The following is a 15,812-nucleotide window of genomic DNA, read 5'->3' as shown; positions in this document are numbered from 1 at the left end:
ACGCAAAGTAACCTGCCACAGGATAAGAGGGAAGGTGCTCTCATGGATTGGTAACTGGTTAAAAGATAGGAAACAAAGGATAGGAATAAATAGTCAGTGTACAGAATGGAGAGAGGTAAATAGTGGTGTCCCCCAGGGGTCTGTTCTGGGACCAGTCCTATTCAACATATTCATCAATGACCTGGAAACAGGGGTAAACAGTGAGGTGGTAAAATTTGCAGATGCTACAAAATTACTAAAGATAGGTAAGACCCAGCCAGACTGTGAAGAGCTACAAAAGGATCTCTCAAACCTGGGTGACTGGGCAACAAAATGGCAGATTAAATTTAATGTTGATAAATGCAAAGTAATGCACATTGGAAAGCATAATCCCAACTATATATAGAAAATGATGGGGTCTAAATTAGCTGTTACCACTCAAGAAAGAGATCTTGGAGTCATTGTGGATAGTTCTCTGAAAACATCCACTCAATGTGCAGCGGCAGTCAAAAAAGTGAACAGAATCCTGGGATTAAGAAAGGGATGGAAATAGGACAGAAAATATGTTGCCTCTATATAAATCCATGGTACGCCCACATCTTGAATACTGTGTGCAGATGTGGTTGCCCCATCTCAAAAAAGATATATTGGAATTAGAAAAGTTTCAGAAAAGGGCAACAAAAATGATTTGGGATATGGAACGTCTTCCATATGAGGAGAGATTAATAAGACTGGGACTTTTCAACTTGGAAAAGATACGGCTAAGGGGAGATATGATAGAAGTCTATAAAATCATGACTGGTGTAGAGAAAGTAGATAAGGAAGTGTTGTTTACTCCTTCTCGTAACACAAGAACTAGGGGTCACCAAATGAAATTAATAGGCAGCAGGTTTAAAACAAATAAAAGGAAATATTTCTTCACATAATGCACAGTCAACCTGTGGAACTCCTTGCCAGAGGATGTTGTGAAGGCCAAGACCATAACAAGGTTCAAAAAAGAACTAGATACATTCATGGAGAATAGGTCTATCAATGGCTATTAGCCAGGATGGGGAGGGAGGGTGGCCCTAGCCTCTCTTTGCCAGAAGCTGAGAATGGGTGACAGGGGATAGTTCACTTGATGATTACCTGTTCTGTTCATTCCCTCTGGGGCACCTGGCACTGGCCACCGTTGGAAGATAGGATACTGGGCTAGATGGACCTTTGATCTGACCTAATAGGGCCATTCTTATGTACATTGCCTTCTCAGTCTCTATCCCCAAGAGTGAATTTTCTTCCATGAGGCTTAACAACATGGTCATTCCTTGAGCCTCGGAAACCAGCTATCTATATATTTTAGGTACATCTATGGCCCCCATTCCCATAGTATCTGAGGGCTTGTCTACACTTACCAGGGGATCCATGAGCACTGCATCGTCAGTTGATTTAGCAAGTCTAGTGAAGACCAGCTAAATCGACTGCAGATCACTCTCCTGTTGACTCCTGTACTCCGCCAGATCGAGAAGAGTAAGGGGAGTCAATGGGAGAGTGTCTCCCATCAACATCACATAGCATGGACCCTGCAGTAAATAGGTCTAAACTACGTCAATTTGAGTTACGCTATTCATGTAACTCAAATTCATAGCTTAGATCAAATCTCCCCTGTAGTGTAGATGAGGCCTAAGCGTCTCTCAATCTTGAATGTATTTATCCTCACAATACAAATGCTGTTATCCCCATTGTACAGAAAGAGAATTAAGGCACAGAGACTAAGGCTATGTCTATACTAGAGACCTTCCAGCAGCATGGCTCTACTGATACACCTGCACCATTGTACGATCTCCTGCGTAGCTGCTCTATGCCAATGAGAGAGAACTCTCCCATAGACATAATTAAACCACCCCCAACAAGCAGCAAGAGCGTGTGTGAAGGGGGGACCACGTGTCTTGACTGTCAAGAGGCGTGACTGAACAATCAGCCACCAGAATGTCTCACTAGGGCTGTGGTGCTTTTTGGAGGGCGGTGGCGGGGGGGTGTGTGTCTTCCTAGCCATGCCTCATGGTCTCACTCAGCCAATAAGACTTCAGGCAGGGCTCCAGCTTGGCACTCTGAACTGGGCAAGACTGGAGCTCAGACAAGATGATCCCAAACCTTCAGTCGGCCCAGAAGTGTCCACAAAGGAGAGGGAGGAACCCTGCAAAACCACCCCTCATGTCCCCCCTTGCCAGCAACCACAGACTCCTGTGCCCGCCCAGCCAACACCCAGGCCCAGGCAGCCCCCCAGACCCCTGTGGGCCCTCCAGCCAGCATCCCAGGCAGCCGCCCGCCCCAGCCAGCGACCACAGACCCCTGTGGGCCCTCCAGCCAGCATCCCAGGCAGCCGCCCCGCCAGCCAGCAACCACAGACCCCTGTGGGCCCTGCATCCAGGCCTACGTAGTCCCCCAGACACCTGTGGCCTTCCAGGCAGCCCCCTCAGCCAGCGATCACAGACCCCTGTGCCCCCACAGCCAGCACCCCAAGGCCAGATAGCCCCCCCAGACCCGTGTGGGCCCAGCACCGCCCCCAGCCAGCGACCCCAGACCCCTGTGCCCCCCAACCAGCACTGGAGGCCCACCAGCCAGCACGCCATGCAGCCCCCCAAGGCCCAGGTAGCCCCCCCAGCCAGCGAAGAAACCCCCAAGGTGTCCCCACCCCCGGCAACCAGGGAACGCCCCCCGAATGCTTCCGGGGCAACCAGCAGCGGCGGAAATGGCGACACCCGCTCCCGTGGCTCGAGTCGAAACCCCGTTCGTTGCCTGGCTGCCGCAGCTCATTGGCTGGCGCAGCCGCCCATCCCCAGCTCGGGGACGCGCATGCGTGCTGGCACCGTGACGGGGCTGTGTGCCGCTGGGGTCCGGCTGCTGCTTCAGGCGACGATCCCCCAACATGGTGAGTGGAGGGCGGGGCCGCCCTCGTGCCCCGCGGCCGCCGTCTCACCTGTGGTGGGGGCGGGGCAGAGGGGCTGGGGCATAGGGGCTGGGCCGTAGGTTCGAGACCCCGTGTCAGCCTAAGGAGCCCCGGGGTCGGGGGACCCGGGTGCGGAGTTATGGGCGGGGCCGGGGGAAGTGGGGGGAACCTGGAGCAACGCGAGGGGGTTCGGGGGCCTGAGGACTGGGGCTGACGGGGGGGAGAAGGAAGTGGGGGCTCCGTGGGGCTCTGTCAATTGGGGGTAGGGGATCATTTTATATCAGTCCGGCTTGACAGCACCACACCATTAATTATGGGGATTCGTGAAACCGCATTCAGCCCCTGCGTAAGCACCCTCATTCCGAACAAAGGGGGGCTTAAATTGGGTTAGGCTGATTCACCTCCAAAGTGAATTAAAATAAACTGAATTAAGGCCCCTGTAATTCTCAATAGCAGCAGCCACACAGGGGTTTAATGCAGTTTAGCTAATCCACTTCAAATTCACATCTTTAGTTACTTTGGAGGGATTCATTTTCCTCCTGTCCCCATCTATAGGAGCCCTCCGAAGTGTGCTTTAGGGTGCATCTGTGCTGCAACATAAGCCCAGGGTTAATAGAACTTGCGTTACCAGATCCTGGGTTTGTTAATCTAGATATAGGCACCGACTCTGTGGGTGCTTCAGCCCTGGAGCACCCACCAAAAGCCAGCTCCCGCCTGCCTCGATCAGCTGCTGCAGGGCATGCAGGAAGCTCTGGGAGGGAGGGGGAGGAGCGGGAACAGGGCATACTCAGAGGAGGGAGTGAAATGGGGGGGAAGAGGTGGGAGTGCGGGCAAGGGATGGGGCAGGGTGAGAGCAGAAAAAGGCAGGATGGGGATGGAGGTTTGGGGGAAAGGGTCGGGTGGGAGTGGGGTCTGGTATGGAGCGGTGGGTTGAGCACCCCTTGGGCCCAGAGGAAGCCAGGCCCTATGAATCTAGGGCTTGAGTATTTGCATTTGTAGCCCCCAGGTTCATAGGCGGCAGGTTTGTATAATTTTTGGTGGGGCCCAAAATGGTGGTGCCCCCCCGCTCCCGCCCTGTAAGCCGATATAAAATGAAGCTACAACGCGTCAGCGCCACAAGATTACAAGGGTCAATTAAAAGTGGAAAGTCAGAAGCAGCACTTGCCTACTTCAATATACGGTATTATATTTTGTTGCATCTGTTGTGATGAAGTGGGAATGTTCTTAATATTTTCTCTGAATACTGTGTGGGTGCCTCAGTTTCCCCTGCAAGATGCCAACTGAAGGTGTTGGGGACAAAGAGATCAGGTGGCCTCCTTGTCCAGAAGAGACACAGAGGCCAGAGGAGGGAGTGTCAGTTTGGAGCTGGCTGGGGAAATTGGGAGAGACCCAGAACTTGGTTCTGGGCTCCCCACCCCGCAAGATGGACCTGACAGAGGGGTTCTGTTTTCTGTACCAACAAGCTCTGTTTAAACTGTGTTCCCGTCATCTAATAAACCTTCTGTTTTACTGTCTGGCTGAGAGTCACATCTGACTGCAGAGTTGGGGTGCAGCGACCTCTGGTTGCCCCAGGACCAGCCTGGGCAGACTCACTTTGGAAAGTGCATGACGTGGAAGGGCATGCTGAATGCTCCGAGGTCAGACCCAGGAAGGTGTAAGCTTCTTGCCCTGGAGACAGTATGCTCCGAGAGAGGAGGCTCCCCCAGAGTCCTGACTGGCTTTGTATGGAGATGTTCCAAAGCATCACAGCATCCCCTTCCACACCGTGCACTTCCCAGAAGTCCGCACAGGCACTGACACTCCCTCCTCCGGCCTTTGTCTCTTTTCCAGGCATTAGGAGGCCACCTGATCTCTCTGTTCTCCAACACCTTCAGTTGGCACCTTGCAGGGGAAACTGATTTGGGAGAAATGAAGTAAAAGCTGCCCAAACCGAGCTTGAGCACTCCTGAATTTTGAGGTGTTCAAATCTGGAAGGCAGGTGCTGGGGGTGGGAGAGGGCTGTGGGCTCCATGGGGGAGCATGGCAGCAACTGTCTGGAGCTGCATGGAGCCAGATACGCTGGTCTGAGTGGCACAGTAAGCGGTTTGGGGGTTGGAGAAGAGGTAGGGAGTTCCGGGGGCAGTCAAGGGACAAGGAGCAGGGGGAGTTGGATGGGGCAGAGGTTCGAAGGGGCAGTCAGGGGACAGGCAGCAATTGGATAGGCATGGGAGTCTAAGAGGTTTATCAGGGGACAGGTAGGGGGTGCGGTCCTGCGGGGGGGAAGTTGGGTGGGGTCTCAGGAGGGGGCAGTTGGGGACAAGGAGAAGGGAGGCTTAGATAGGGGCTGAGGTCCCAAGGGGCAGTTAGGGGCAGGGGTCTCGGGAGGGGGTAATTGGGGAACAAGGACCAGTGGGGCTTAGATAGGGGGTGGAGGTTCTGGGGGGCAGTTGGGGCAGGGGTCTGGGGAGGGGGCAATCAGCGGACAGAGGCTGGGATTCAAAGGGCTCTGGGCTGCTGGCAGCCGCGGGGATCCCAGAGCCCTTTGAATCCCAGCCCCGGCTGGGAGTCAGAGGACTCTGGGCTGCCTGCAACCGCAGGGAGCCCAGAGCCTTTTAAATCCCAGCCGGGGCGGGAATCAGAGGGCTCTGGGCTGCCCGCTGCGGCGGGGAGCCCAGAACCCTTTAAATCTCAGCCGCTGCTGGGATTTAAAGGGCTCTGGGCTGCCTGCAACCGCGGGGAGCCCGCAGCCCTTAAAAACTCAGCCGCGGCAGGGATTTAAAGGGCTCTGGGCTGCCTGCAACCGGGGGGAGCTGAGACCCTTTTAAATCCCAGCCGCAGCCGGGAATCAGAGGGCTCTGCGCTGCCCGCTGGGGCGGGGAGCCCAGAGCCCTTTAAATCTCAGCCGCGGCTGGGATTTAAAGGGCTCTGGGCTGCCTGCACCCGCGGGGAGCACAGAGCTTTTAAAATCCCAGCCGCGGCCGGGAATCAGAGGGCTCTGGGCTCCCCGCCGCAGCAGGCAGCCCAGAGCCCTCTGATTCCCGGCCGCGGCTGGGATTTAAAAGGCTCTGGGCTGCCCGCCGCGGCGGGGAGCCCAGAGCCCTCTGATTCCCGGCCGCGGCTGGGATTTAAAAGGCTCTGGGCTCCCCGCGGTTGCAGGCAGCCCAGAGCCCTGTAAATCCCAGCCGCGGCCGGGAATCAGAGGGCTCGGGGCTGCCTGCTGCAGCGGGAAGCCCAGAGCCCTCTGAGTCCCGGCCGCAGCTGGGATTTAAAAGGCTCTGGGCTGCCCGCCGCAGCAGACAGCCCAGAGCCCTCTGATTCCCGGCCGCGGCTGGGATTTAAAAGGCTCTGGGCTGCCCGCCGCAGCAGACAGCCCAGAGCCCTCTGATTCCCGGCCGCGGCTGGGATTTAAAGGGCTCTGGGCTCCCCGCCGCAGCGGGGAGCGCAGAGCCCTTTAAATCCCGGCCGCGGCTGAGATTTAAAAGGCTCTGCGCGCCCCGCGTTTGAAGGCAGCCCAGAGCCCATTAAATCCCAGCCGCGGCTGGGATTTAAAAGGCTCTGCGCTCCCCGCGTTTGCAGGCAGCCCAGAGCCCTTTAAATCCCAGCCGCGGCCGGGAATCAGAGGGCTCTGGGCTGCCTGCTGCAGCGGGAAGCCCAGAGCCCTCTGATTCCCGGCCGCGGCTGGGATTTAAAAGGCTCTGGGCTGCCCGCCGCAGCAGACAGCCCAGAGCCCTCTGATTCCCGGCCGCGGCTGGGATTTAAAGGGCTCTGGGCTCCCCGCCGCAGCGGGGAGCGCAAAGCCTTTTAAATCCCAGCCGCGGCTGGGATTTAAAAGGCTCTGCGCTCCCCGCGGGTGCAGGCAGCCCAGCGCCCTTTAAATCCCAGCTGCGGCCGGGAATCAGAGGGCTCTGGGCTGTCTGCTGCGGCGGGCAGCCCAGAGCCTTTTAAATCCCAGCCGCCGCCGGGAATCAGAGGGCTCTGGGCTGCCTGCAACCGCGGGGAGCCCAGAGCCTTTTAAATCCCAGCCGCAGCCGGGAATCAGAGGGCTCTGGGCTTCCCGCTGCAGCAGGCAGCCCAGAGCCCTCTGATTCCCAGCCGCGGCTGGGATTTAAAGGGCTCTGGGCAGCCCTGGCGGCGGCGGCAGCGGCGGGGGGGCGCTCCAAGCAGGGGAGAAAAAACATTGGTGGGGCAGAGCCCCTGCTTGGGATTTATTCATGGGGCTAAAGCCCCAGAGCCCCATATAAGTCGGCGCCTATGCCCAGGTTAGGAATTGTTGAACCCTGGGTCCTGCATAACACAGACACGGGACTCCAGTGTCTACACTGCACTATGCGGGCCTGAGTCCGACCACCCATATCCAGACTTTTTAGCACCCTCCCAAACTGTGGCAGCTCTACCCCTTTGTTCATGGTGCAGTGTGAGAAAACTTGATTGTCCTCCCAACTTGACTACCCAAAAGACAAAAAAAGTCAGCCCATGGGGATTGTGGGATACTCTTGGCAAACTCCCAGAGCATGAGTCCAGTGGGGCTGCATCTACCCTTCAAAGCAATAGGGCTTGAACTCTGGGTCTCAGCTTGACTCAGGCTCAGACCCTCCACCCCAATGGGTTCCTGGTACCCTGCATCTGAGCCCTGGATTAGCAGGATTTATATGTAGACAGAAGTGGGGTTAGGCTTGAGCCTGAGTTTGAACCCTGGGCTTACATGGCAGTGTAGATATACCCTCTTGTGGGCTTCCAGATCCCAGGCACCAGCCGAAGCCTAAACACCTATCCTGCAGTTTTGTAGTCCCACAGCCCATTGAGCCTTAGTCTGCTGAAAAGGACCAGCCGTGGGTGTTTTATTGCAGTGTAGACATATCCTCAGAGTCCTAGATTTCAAGGCCTGAAAGGACCACAATGATTATTGAGTTTGACTTCCTGTTCAACACAGACCGTAGAATTCTACACAGTAACTCTTGCAATGGAAGAAATTATTCTTCCATGATACATAATTGAATGCTCTCAAGCTAATAATTTGTTATTGAGCACATTACAAAGGAAGGCAAGTGAAATCCCTGTTTTACACATGGGGAAATGGAGAGGGTCTGTGAATTTTCCAAGACTACACAGGGAGTCAGTGACACAGCCAGGGACAGAACCCAGACCCCTAACTCCCAGTCTAATGCACTATCCCTTAACTCGGTGGTTCCCAAACTTGTTCCGCCCCTTGTTCAGGGAAAGCCCCTGGTGGGCCGGGCTGGTTTGTTTACCGGCCGCTTCTGCAGGTTCAGCCGATCGAGGTTTCCAGTGGCCGTGGCTCGCTGCTCCAGCCAATGGGAGCTGCTGGAAGCAGCGCAGGCCGAGGGACATATTGGCCGAGGCTTCCAGCAGCTCCCATTGGCCACTGGGAGCTGCAATCGACCGAACCTGCGTGGCAGGTAAACAAATCAGCCCAGCCTGCCAGGGGCTTTCCCTGCACAAGCGGTGGAACAAGTTTGGGAACCATTGCCTTAACTGCATGGTAAAAACAAAAGAGAAACTGGCTAATCTCACTTGCTATGTGAGAAGAAATGCAAAATTAGATGTTGTTCTGCACAGATGTTGTTCTGCTTATACTCAGGCAACACTCTTTGGAAGTCAGTGGAGCCCAGATGCATGGAACAGGTTGCAGGGTTGGGGTTTTAAGCATAAATAATTGCTATTAAATCTGAAAGAATTTTTAAAAGTGCTGTCTCCAGCTGTTTATTTTTCCACTTCTCCAGCATACAACTCATTTGTTACAATCTGCTTTTAGTTACAATCCCCTTTCCTTCATTTTGAAACGTGTGCTATGATTTTCCATGCCTGATAATAATTTTTGAGTATCAGAGGGGTAGCCGTGCTAGTCTGGATCTGTAAAAGCAGCAAAGAGTCCTGTGGGTGAATACCAAATGCATCCGACGAAGTGGGTATTCACCCACGAAAGCTCATGTTCCCATACGTCTGTTAGTCTATAAGGTGCCACAGGACTCTTTGCTGCTTTTAATAATGTTTAAGTAGCTCTTGATTTTCCATGCTGGGTAAGACAAACTGTAGTTTGCAGACACAAAACAAATCCAGTGTTGCATGGTTCCCATGGTTGCCAGCAGTTAGTACTGCATTGTTTTAGACTGGTTGCCTAGTCTCCTGTGCAATTGTTTCCTTGTTCCTGTGAAGACAAGCATGTTCCTTTGTTTGTAGAAGTCTGTTTTGCCTGACATTGCATTATGGAGCTCAGTCAGTCAAGGTGCTGAGTGCCCCAGCCCCCCATTCTCTTTAATGGGAGTTCATAGTGCCCAGCACCTCTCAAGGAGTGCTCAGCACCATGCAGAATCACACCTAGGCCACTCAGATCATTAGGCTCCATTAGTGAGATCCCAAGTGAGTTGTGATTGATGTAAGAGCAAGCATTGCTAAGGAAACTTTCAAAATCTTTCAGAGTTGACACTAATTTTACAGAGACAACAAACGGATAATAATACCTTTGCAGATTTCTTTGTAAGTTGACTTTTTAAAGTAATAGAATGAACTGTTGGCAATAGATACCAATAGCCCATCCACCATGAATTGCTATTGTAGGCTAATGGTTGTAAACCAGACTCCTTCCCCTCATTTGTTTTGTTCATTGCCTTTAGCATATTTTTGATAAATGGAGGAGGAGAGTCTTTAACCCAAAACTTGATATTTTTTTCTTACTTATTTGAAAATTCTGTGCATTTTTTCAAAACAAGTGCTGCAGCACTGTCCTTTGTCTAACTGTAAAATAATAATAAAAGTGCTAGCAGCCCTAATGAGCAACCCTATCATAATGAAACACTGTGTGTGTGTGTGTGGCCTTGTGCCCATGAGCAAATCTGTAATGAGAAACCAGTATTGCAGTGAGGGGTAGGGAGAAAGGGTGAGGGATGTATTTGGGAACAGGTTTCAGGCTTCCAAAGGCTTGTTATGGCAAATGGCTGACAGACAACAACGGGCTTGAAAAGAACTAAAGAGGCTTTGGTGATATGATGGTGCCAAAGATAGCTGTGCTTTGCTCTGAGAAAATGAGTAATATCTACTGGAATTATCTTGGCTCAGTTTTATTTCCAGATATATTATTACAAAGCATTATTTGAAGGCAGATTGCACCTTCATGACATCATGTTGCCTAATCTTTTTGTTGTTTGTTTTTTGCAGGCTGAGGTGGAAGAAACACTGAAGCGAATTCAGAGCCAAAAGGGCGTCCAAGGAATCATTGTTGTTAATTCGGAAGGTATCCTGCCACTCTGGCTATATTTCCTAAGGATGTTACTTTTTTAGAACAGGGCACTTTAAAGATCAATGAATTTGCTATTTACAACGAGATTAAATGTCTCTCTAGATATGTTTTCCTCCTTTAGAGAGGCAGGTTACGTCAAGCTGCCTCTCTGCAAGCCTATTGAAGTCAATGGCACTGAGCAGATGTACCTGAGAGCAGAATTTGTCCCGATGCATTTTAAGAATAACTTTGCAGCCAAGAGGAAAAATATCAAAATGTATAGAATGTAGAACAAGGCAAGCTCATTTTGGCAATACGATGAAGAGGTTTTTCTGATCTGTAATTTACAGTAAATCTTCTAACACTTAATTTTAATTTAACTGGTAAGTGTCTTAGAAAAAAGACATTCGGTAAATACGTGGCGGCTCTATGGAAGATCTGATCACTGGTGACCTCATTTACAAATCAGCACTTGGCTGGCCCTTCCTTGGTAGTGCTGGTGTCTGAGGACTGGGAGGAAGGTCAAACGTCTGGGCTGTGCTTGGGGGTATACGTCTTCAGTGTACTTGAAAACCAGACAGATGAAATGTTAGCAATTTGCTGCTGCATCAGTCCCATACTACAACATACGATAAGTGCGGACTGAGTTTGGCTCTTTGGCTTCTGCCAGGGCGCTGGTACTGGAAAGTCCCCTCAGGAGGAGGTTGTGGAGCAGACCAACTGCTACCTCCCCATCCTTACGGATCAGTCCTAGCCAAGGTGGCGCACTGATTCAGTGCATCCCGTCAGCAGCCTCCAGTGGACCAGCTCATATGGCACCTGGCTATAAAGCACACCCGCCCCCGAACAGAAAAAACTCTTAATGTGACACAAACCTATGGAGGGCTCTGGTCCCAGTGGTGGCGAGCAACTCTGCTCTGCTACCATCTATGTTCCTTAAGGGCTTTTCTTATATCTTCTCTTTTCTGTATCTATTGGTGGCTCCTAGTGGGAGTTTCTCCTCGTTTCCAGCTGCTCTTTGGAAGGAAGGCTGGAGGTCTGCAGAAGCAGCTGAAAATGGGGGGAAACCAGCACCATGTCACTGGCAGCCCTCCATGTGCACAGCTTGGGAATTGTAGTGTTGTTTGGGTTTCCTACTCTGCGGCGCAGTGCCTACAGCCAGCCCCACCCCACGTTTCTGCACCACTCACAGAAGCGTTTCTAGTCACACTTTGTTTCAAAAAGTTTTTTTAAAATATGCTAAATTTTAAGCATAAAATCTACTGAGGTTTAAAGGGACTGGACAGATGTGTCTAGTGGGTAGCCAGGAATTAAGTTAGTCTCAGAGGTTACCATCGTTAACTATCTCACCGCACTTACTGTCTCTCTTTGCAGGTATTCCTATCAAAAGCACGGTGGACAACTCCACAACAGTGCAATACGCAGGCCTAATGCACAGCTTCATCATGAAGGCAAGGAGCACTGTGCGAGACATTGATCCCCAGAACGACCTGACGTTCCTGCGGATTCGCTCCAAGAAAAATGAGATCATGATTGCTCCAGGTAAAAGCCCCTCAGCATCAGGCTTCCAAGCCTCCTGTTGAAATTTCTTTCTCGCGGCATGTGTCTCATCCTTCCCTGTCAAGCTTTCCATGGCCCAAAATCTATACAGCCTGAAGAAGTGAATCCTCCCAGCGACTGTCTAATTTAGTATGCTGTAGCTGTAGCCAAAGAATTTCTGGTGATACACTCGGTTCAGAGCTGGGTCTGTTTCTATTAAACTGAGCCTGCCTCTTCAGGATTGGGTGTGGGAAGGAATCAGTTTTCCCATCTCACTGCTAGTCAAACTGTAAATTTGCAAGAAGATTCTCTTGTGTTTTGCCTTTTTCAAGATAAGACCAGAAGAGTCTGAAATTAGTAGTACACATTTTATGAGCTGCTTCAGAACAGCACTGCTGGCATAACTACTGAAACGAACCAGAGGGAGGCTGGCTGATTCTCAGGACTGGAGGAGCACGCATATTGTTACATACTTGCTAGTCCTAGAATCTCTCAATTTGAGTCTGTGTCTACACTAGACTCTGTTAATTTCTCGCCACTGGTCAGAGCTTGTCTAGACAATGTAGTGGTTAAAACACCAGCAGCAACCAGTAGCCTGAAAACACTGGAACTTGCAGTGATGGGACATGGTGGAACATGTCAAGAGAAAATGCCTCATGCTGAGAAGGCCAGAATGTTTTATTAAATCACCAGATAGTGTCACAGAGGAAACTGATGCAATATGAGTGCAGTTCACCCAGGTGTAGAGGGCTCAGATATGTCCCTCCTCATCACTTAAGACCTGTGGTGGAGCTGTGATAAGTAGGGAGCTGTTCAGGTTGAGTGACTGCACAGGGAAAAGGGTGCTGTTTGTATAACAGGGTTTCTCAAACAGGGGTCGCTGCTTGTTTAGGGAAAGCCCCTGGCGGGCTGGGCCGGTGTGTTTACCTGCCCCGTCCGCAGGTCCGGCCGATTGCGTCTCCCACTGGCCGTGGATCGCTGTATAACAACCTATTTGTGCTGGCACAGAGGTGCTGGTTGTGGCTGCACTGGGGGAATGGCTGAGAGATTTATGCTTATGTGGATCTAGTGGTCCGGAATCCCCACGTGGAAGATGCAGAAGGTTGGTGAGAGTTGTTCCAGAATGTAGGAATGTGCATTAAATTACATCAGCTTGGTGCATCCCGTTCTCTAGAGAGGCTGGAACTATTCCCCCACAGTAAGATTAGAGAGACTGATCTGATTTAGCCATGGGAAATACCTGTCAAGCCCACCTCACTCACTAATGAACACTTGCTGTCAGGGATTTTAATTTTCTCATACTACTTTAAAGTCAAGGTACAGTTGATGAACATTTAAGTAGGTGATATTTACTGTCACTAGTCAATGTGCAAGATAAAAAAACAAAACAAGAGAACAACTTTTCTTAATCTGTGAATGAGCATTAGCAATGGAGGAATAACTTCCTTTTTTTCCCTTGCAGATAAAGACTATTTCCTGATCGTCATCCAGAATCCAACAGAATGAGATTGTCCTAAATTAGTCTGGTTTTCCCCCCACTACCGAATATTTTTAATTTAATAGCCAAAAACAAAGCATTAGTGTTAATTCTATTGTGCCACCTTAATAATGACCAGGAGGACAACCTTGTGCTCTTTTTTTTGTTTACAAAGAAGTAAAAGTATCTTTCCTTTGTATCACTAAAATGGCATTCCGTGGAAGGGGTATGAGGATTGAAATCAAGTGACTTGGGCAGTCAGAAATGGACAGATTTCTTTTAGTGTTCAAGAAGATAACTTAATATAATAGAAATTCTAATAGTGTGATCTAAAGAATAAATCTTTGTGGTTTGCACACTCCTTTCAATTCTGTCTGAAATATGGTTTTACCTTATTGGTTTTGAATGACTGTAAATACGAAGCTTCATTACTCACAACTTACCTTCTTGTCTCTTTTTTTTTTTTGCCGCTTTTATGATTTATTTTGAAAAGGTTTTGCCTTATCAAATCAATAAAAGTGTCATCAGTGATTATTTTTGTCATTCCTTCTCTTGTGAAATTTTCAATGGCCCTTTGATGATTGAACTTCTTAGCAAATCTTTAAAAGCTCTAAATTCTCCCTGAGGCTGTTCCTACCTCATAATGTTATCTCTCTGAATGGTGAATCTTTTAATATCTCTGAATGGTGACTTTTTCAAAGTGAATGGGCTCTGTACTAGTAGTGGCCCATTATTTTCATCCATTTTCACCCCATACACTTGCCTTTAAACCAGGGACAAAGAAGAAAAATACAGTTGACTTAGTAGGGGTTTGTCCTGAGTAAGAACAGCAGGATTTCATCTGTTGGAATTGCCATTCCAGTACAGTCCAATGATCTGTCTAATCCGGTATTCAGTCTTGAGCATTGACTGACAGGAAATGCTTCAGGGGAGGGTGCAAAAATCCTTTTCTGACTCCCGGTAGTGATCAGCTTATGCGCTGAAGCAATAGGATTGGTTGCTCTTTGTTTTCAGCGTACATGCAGCTGCTATTAATGGATTTGGTTTGTAAACAATTGAGGCATGCAAATTGGATACCTGCCTGTGCAAATGGTTACAGTAACCTGCAAACACGATGTGAATATACAATTGCAGTAATTCTTCTGGCAAATTAGATGCACAAATGCATGTGTCAGAGCATGCCTCTTGTTTTAAAAACAAGGCTCGGAATGTCTAATCAGTCTTTTAAAACCTTGTTTTATCTGCCTCAGTACCCTATAGAGTGAGTTCTCATGGTAACTATATATCGATGATTTTTTAAAAAATGTTAACTTTAGTTTCGCACATCCTCATGCCCCTGTATTATGGGAAAGGGTAAATAGGGGCACCTGAGTGGACTTCTCTGTACCGTTTATTATGATGTCTGATTTTACTCTTCTTTACAAATGAAATATCCCTGACTTTTAATCTCTCCTATCTGAGAGACCATTCATCTTCCAGGCATGCATTCACTTATCCTTTGTGAGGACCTTGATTTTTGTGTCTTCTTGGATGAGGTGACTGAAACAGAAACTATTCAGCATGAAGATGTGCCAGTGATGGCCATAATGGCCTCTGTAATAGTTCCAGTATGTCTGTCTGTTCCCTACCTTGGTCACAGTTTTGGCCGGCACCACCCATTGAATGCTATTTGTTTGTCATGGTGGCAACCATGGTTTGTACTAGGGGCTATCATATATGTATATAGACCAGGGGTGGCCAAACCGTGGCTCGCAAGCCACATGCGGTTCTTTTATAATTAAAGTGCGGCTCCCGGAGCCCCCACCCCCACCCCACCCGACCCCCTCATTCTCCACCTACCAGACTGCAGGGGGGAGCTCAGGGCTTCTGCTCTGCAGTAGGGTCGGGGACTAGAAGCTACTGCCAGAGACAACTGGTACTTGCTGAGAGTGGGTGGCACAATGTAAAGGTTAAGGGTTGGGGGGACTGGAGTCACACACCTCCAGGTACGTGCCCCCTCTTACCTTCAGTGGCCCCTCCCTGCAGCTTCCAGGTGTTAGCTCCGCAGAGAGAGGCAGCAGCAAAAGCAGCAGCTCTCCCTGCAGCTCCCAGCTGTTTACTGCTGCCTCCTCCCACAGCTGGCTCCAGCAGCTGCCATGCAGGAGGGGTCCTGGCCACATCATGTGACTGAGTGGAGCCAGCAAACCCTGGCAAAAATCGGGAGGGGGTACAGTGTGCCCCAGCTCTCAAATTTCTGAAGATTGTTGTCTGCGACTTGGAGGATCGGTAAGTTTGGCCACCCCAATATAGATGGTGGGATGTGTAGCAAATTGTAGTTAGTGTGTGGGGGTGTGCATAGATAGGAAGACAGTCTCTGTCTCGAGTTCACAATATAAGAATAGGGTTGCCAACCCTCCTGGTTTGGCCGGGAGTCTCCCAGAATCAGGCTCAATTGGCTTCAGTAGCCTCCGGGAAATCTGGGAGATTTTAGGCCACCAAAAGTGCAGGGAGCTAAAGCAAGCTCCCTACCCGCCCTGGCTCCTCACCACTCCCAGATGCGGTTGGTATGTCCAGGAGGAGGCACAGCAAAGGGGTCTCTGCACGCTGCCCCCATCCCGAGTGCTAACTCCACAGCTCCCATTGGCTGGGAATGGGGAAGTGTGGCCAATAGGAGCTATGGGGGTGGTACTTGCAGGCAG

At 50.3% G+C, this 15,812-nt stretch overlaps 1 protein-coding gene across 1 annotated transcript; it reads left to right on the top strand.

The window, feature by feature from the left end:
* The first annotated feature begins 2,766 nt into the window (after positions 1-2,766).
* Positions 2,767-13,665, top strand: DYNLRB1 (dynein light chain roadblock-type 1). Its single transcript, XM_044984634.1, has 4 exons — positions 2,767-2,887; positions 10,058-10,133; positions 11,493-11,660; positions 13,120-13,665. The coding sequence occupies exons 1-4, from the start codon at positions 2,885-2,887 to the stop codon at positions 13,161-13,163; spliced, it is 291 nt and encodes a 96-aa protein (XP_044840569.1). The 5' UTR covers positions 2,767-2,884; the 3' UTR covers positions 13,164-13,665.
* Positions 13,666-15,812: the final 2,147 nt, after the last annotated feature.

The sequence above is a fragment of the Mauremys mutica genome, chromosome 13, assembly GCF_020497125.1.
Source record: "Mauremys mutica isolate MM-2020 ecotype Southern chromosome 13, ASM2049712v1, whole genome shotgun sequence".
In the NCBI taxonomy this organism is placed as follows: Eukaryota; Metazoa; Chordata; order Testudines; family Geoemydidae; genus Mauremys; species Mauremys mutica.
The sequence above is the reverse complement of the archived record's forward strand: the minus strand, read 5'-3'. Positions and strand labels throughout refer to the sequence as shown.

Excerpts from the sequence above, each read along its gene's own strand:
- DYNLRB1 (XM_044984634.1), top strand. Across the intron at positions 10,134-11,492 it reads CATTGTTGTTAATTCGGAAG|GTATTCCTATCAAAAGCACG; the intron begins GTATCCTGCCAC and ends CTCTCTTTGCAG. Across the intron at positions 11,661-13,119 it reads TGAGATCATGATTGCTCCAG|ATAAAGACTATTTCCTGATC; the intron begins GTAAAAGCCCCT and ends TTTCCCTTGCAG.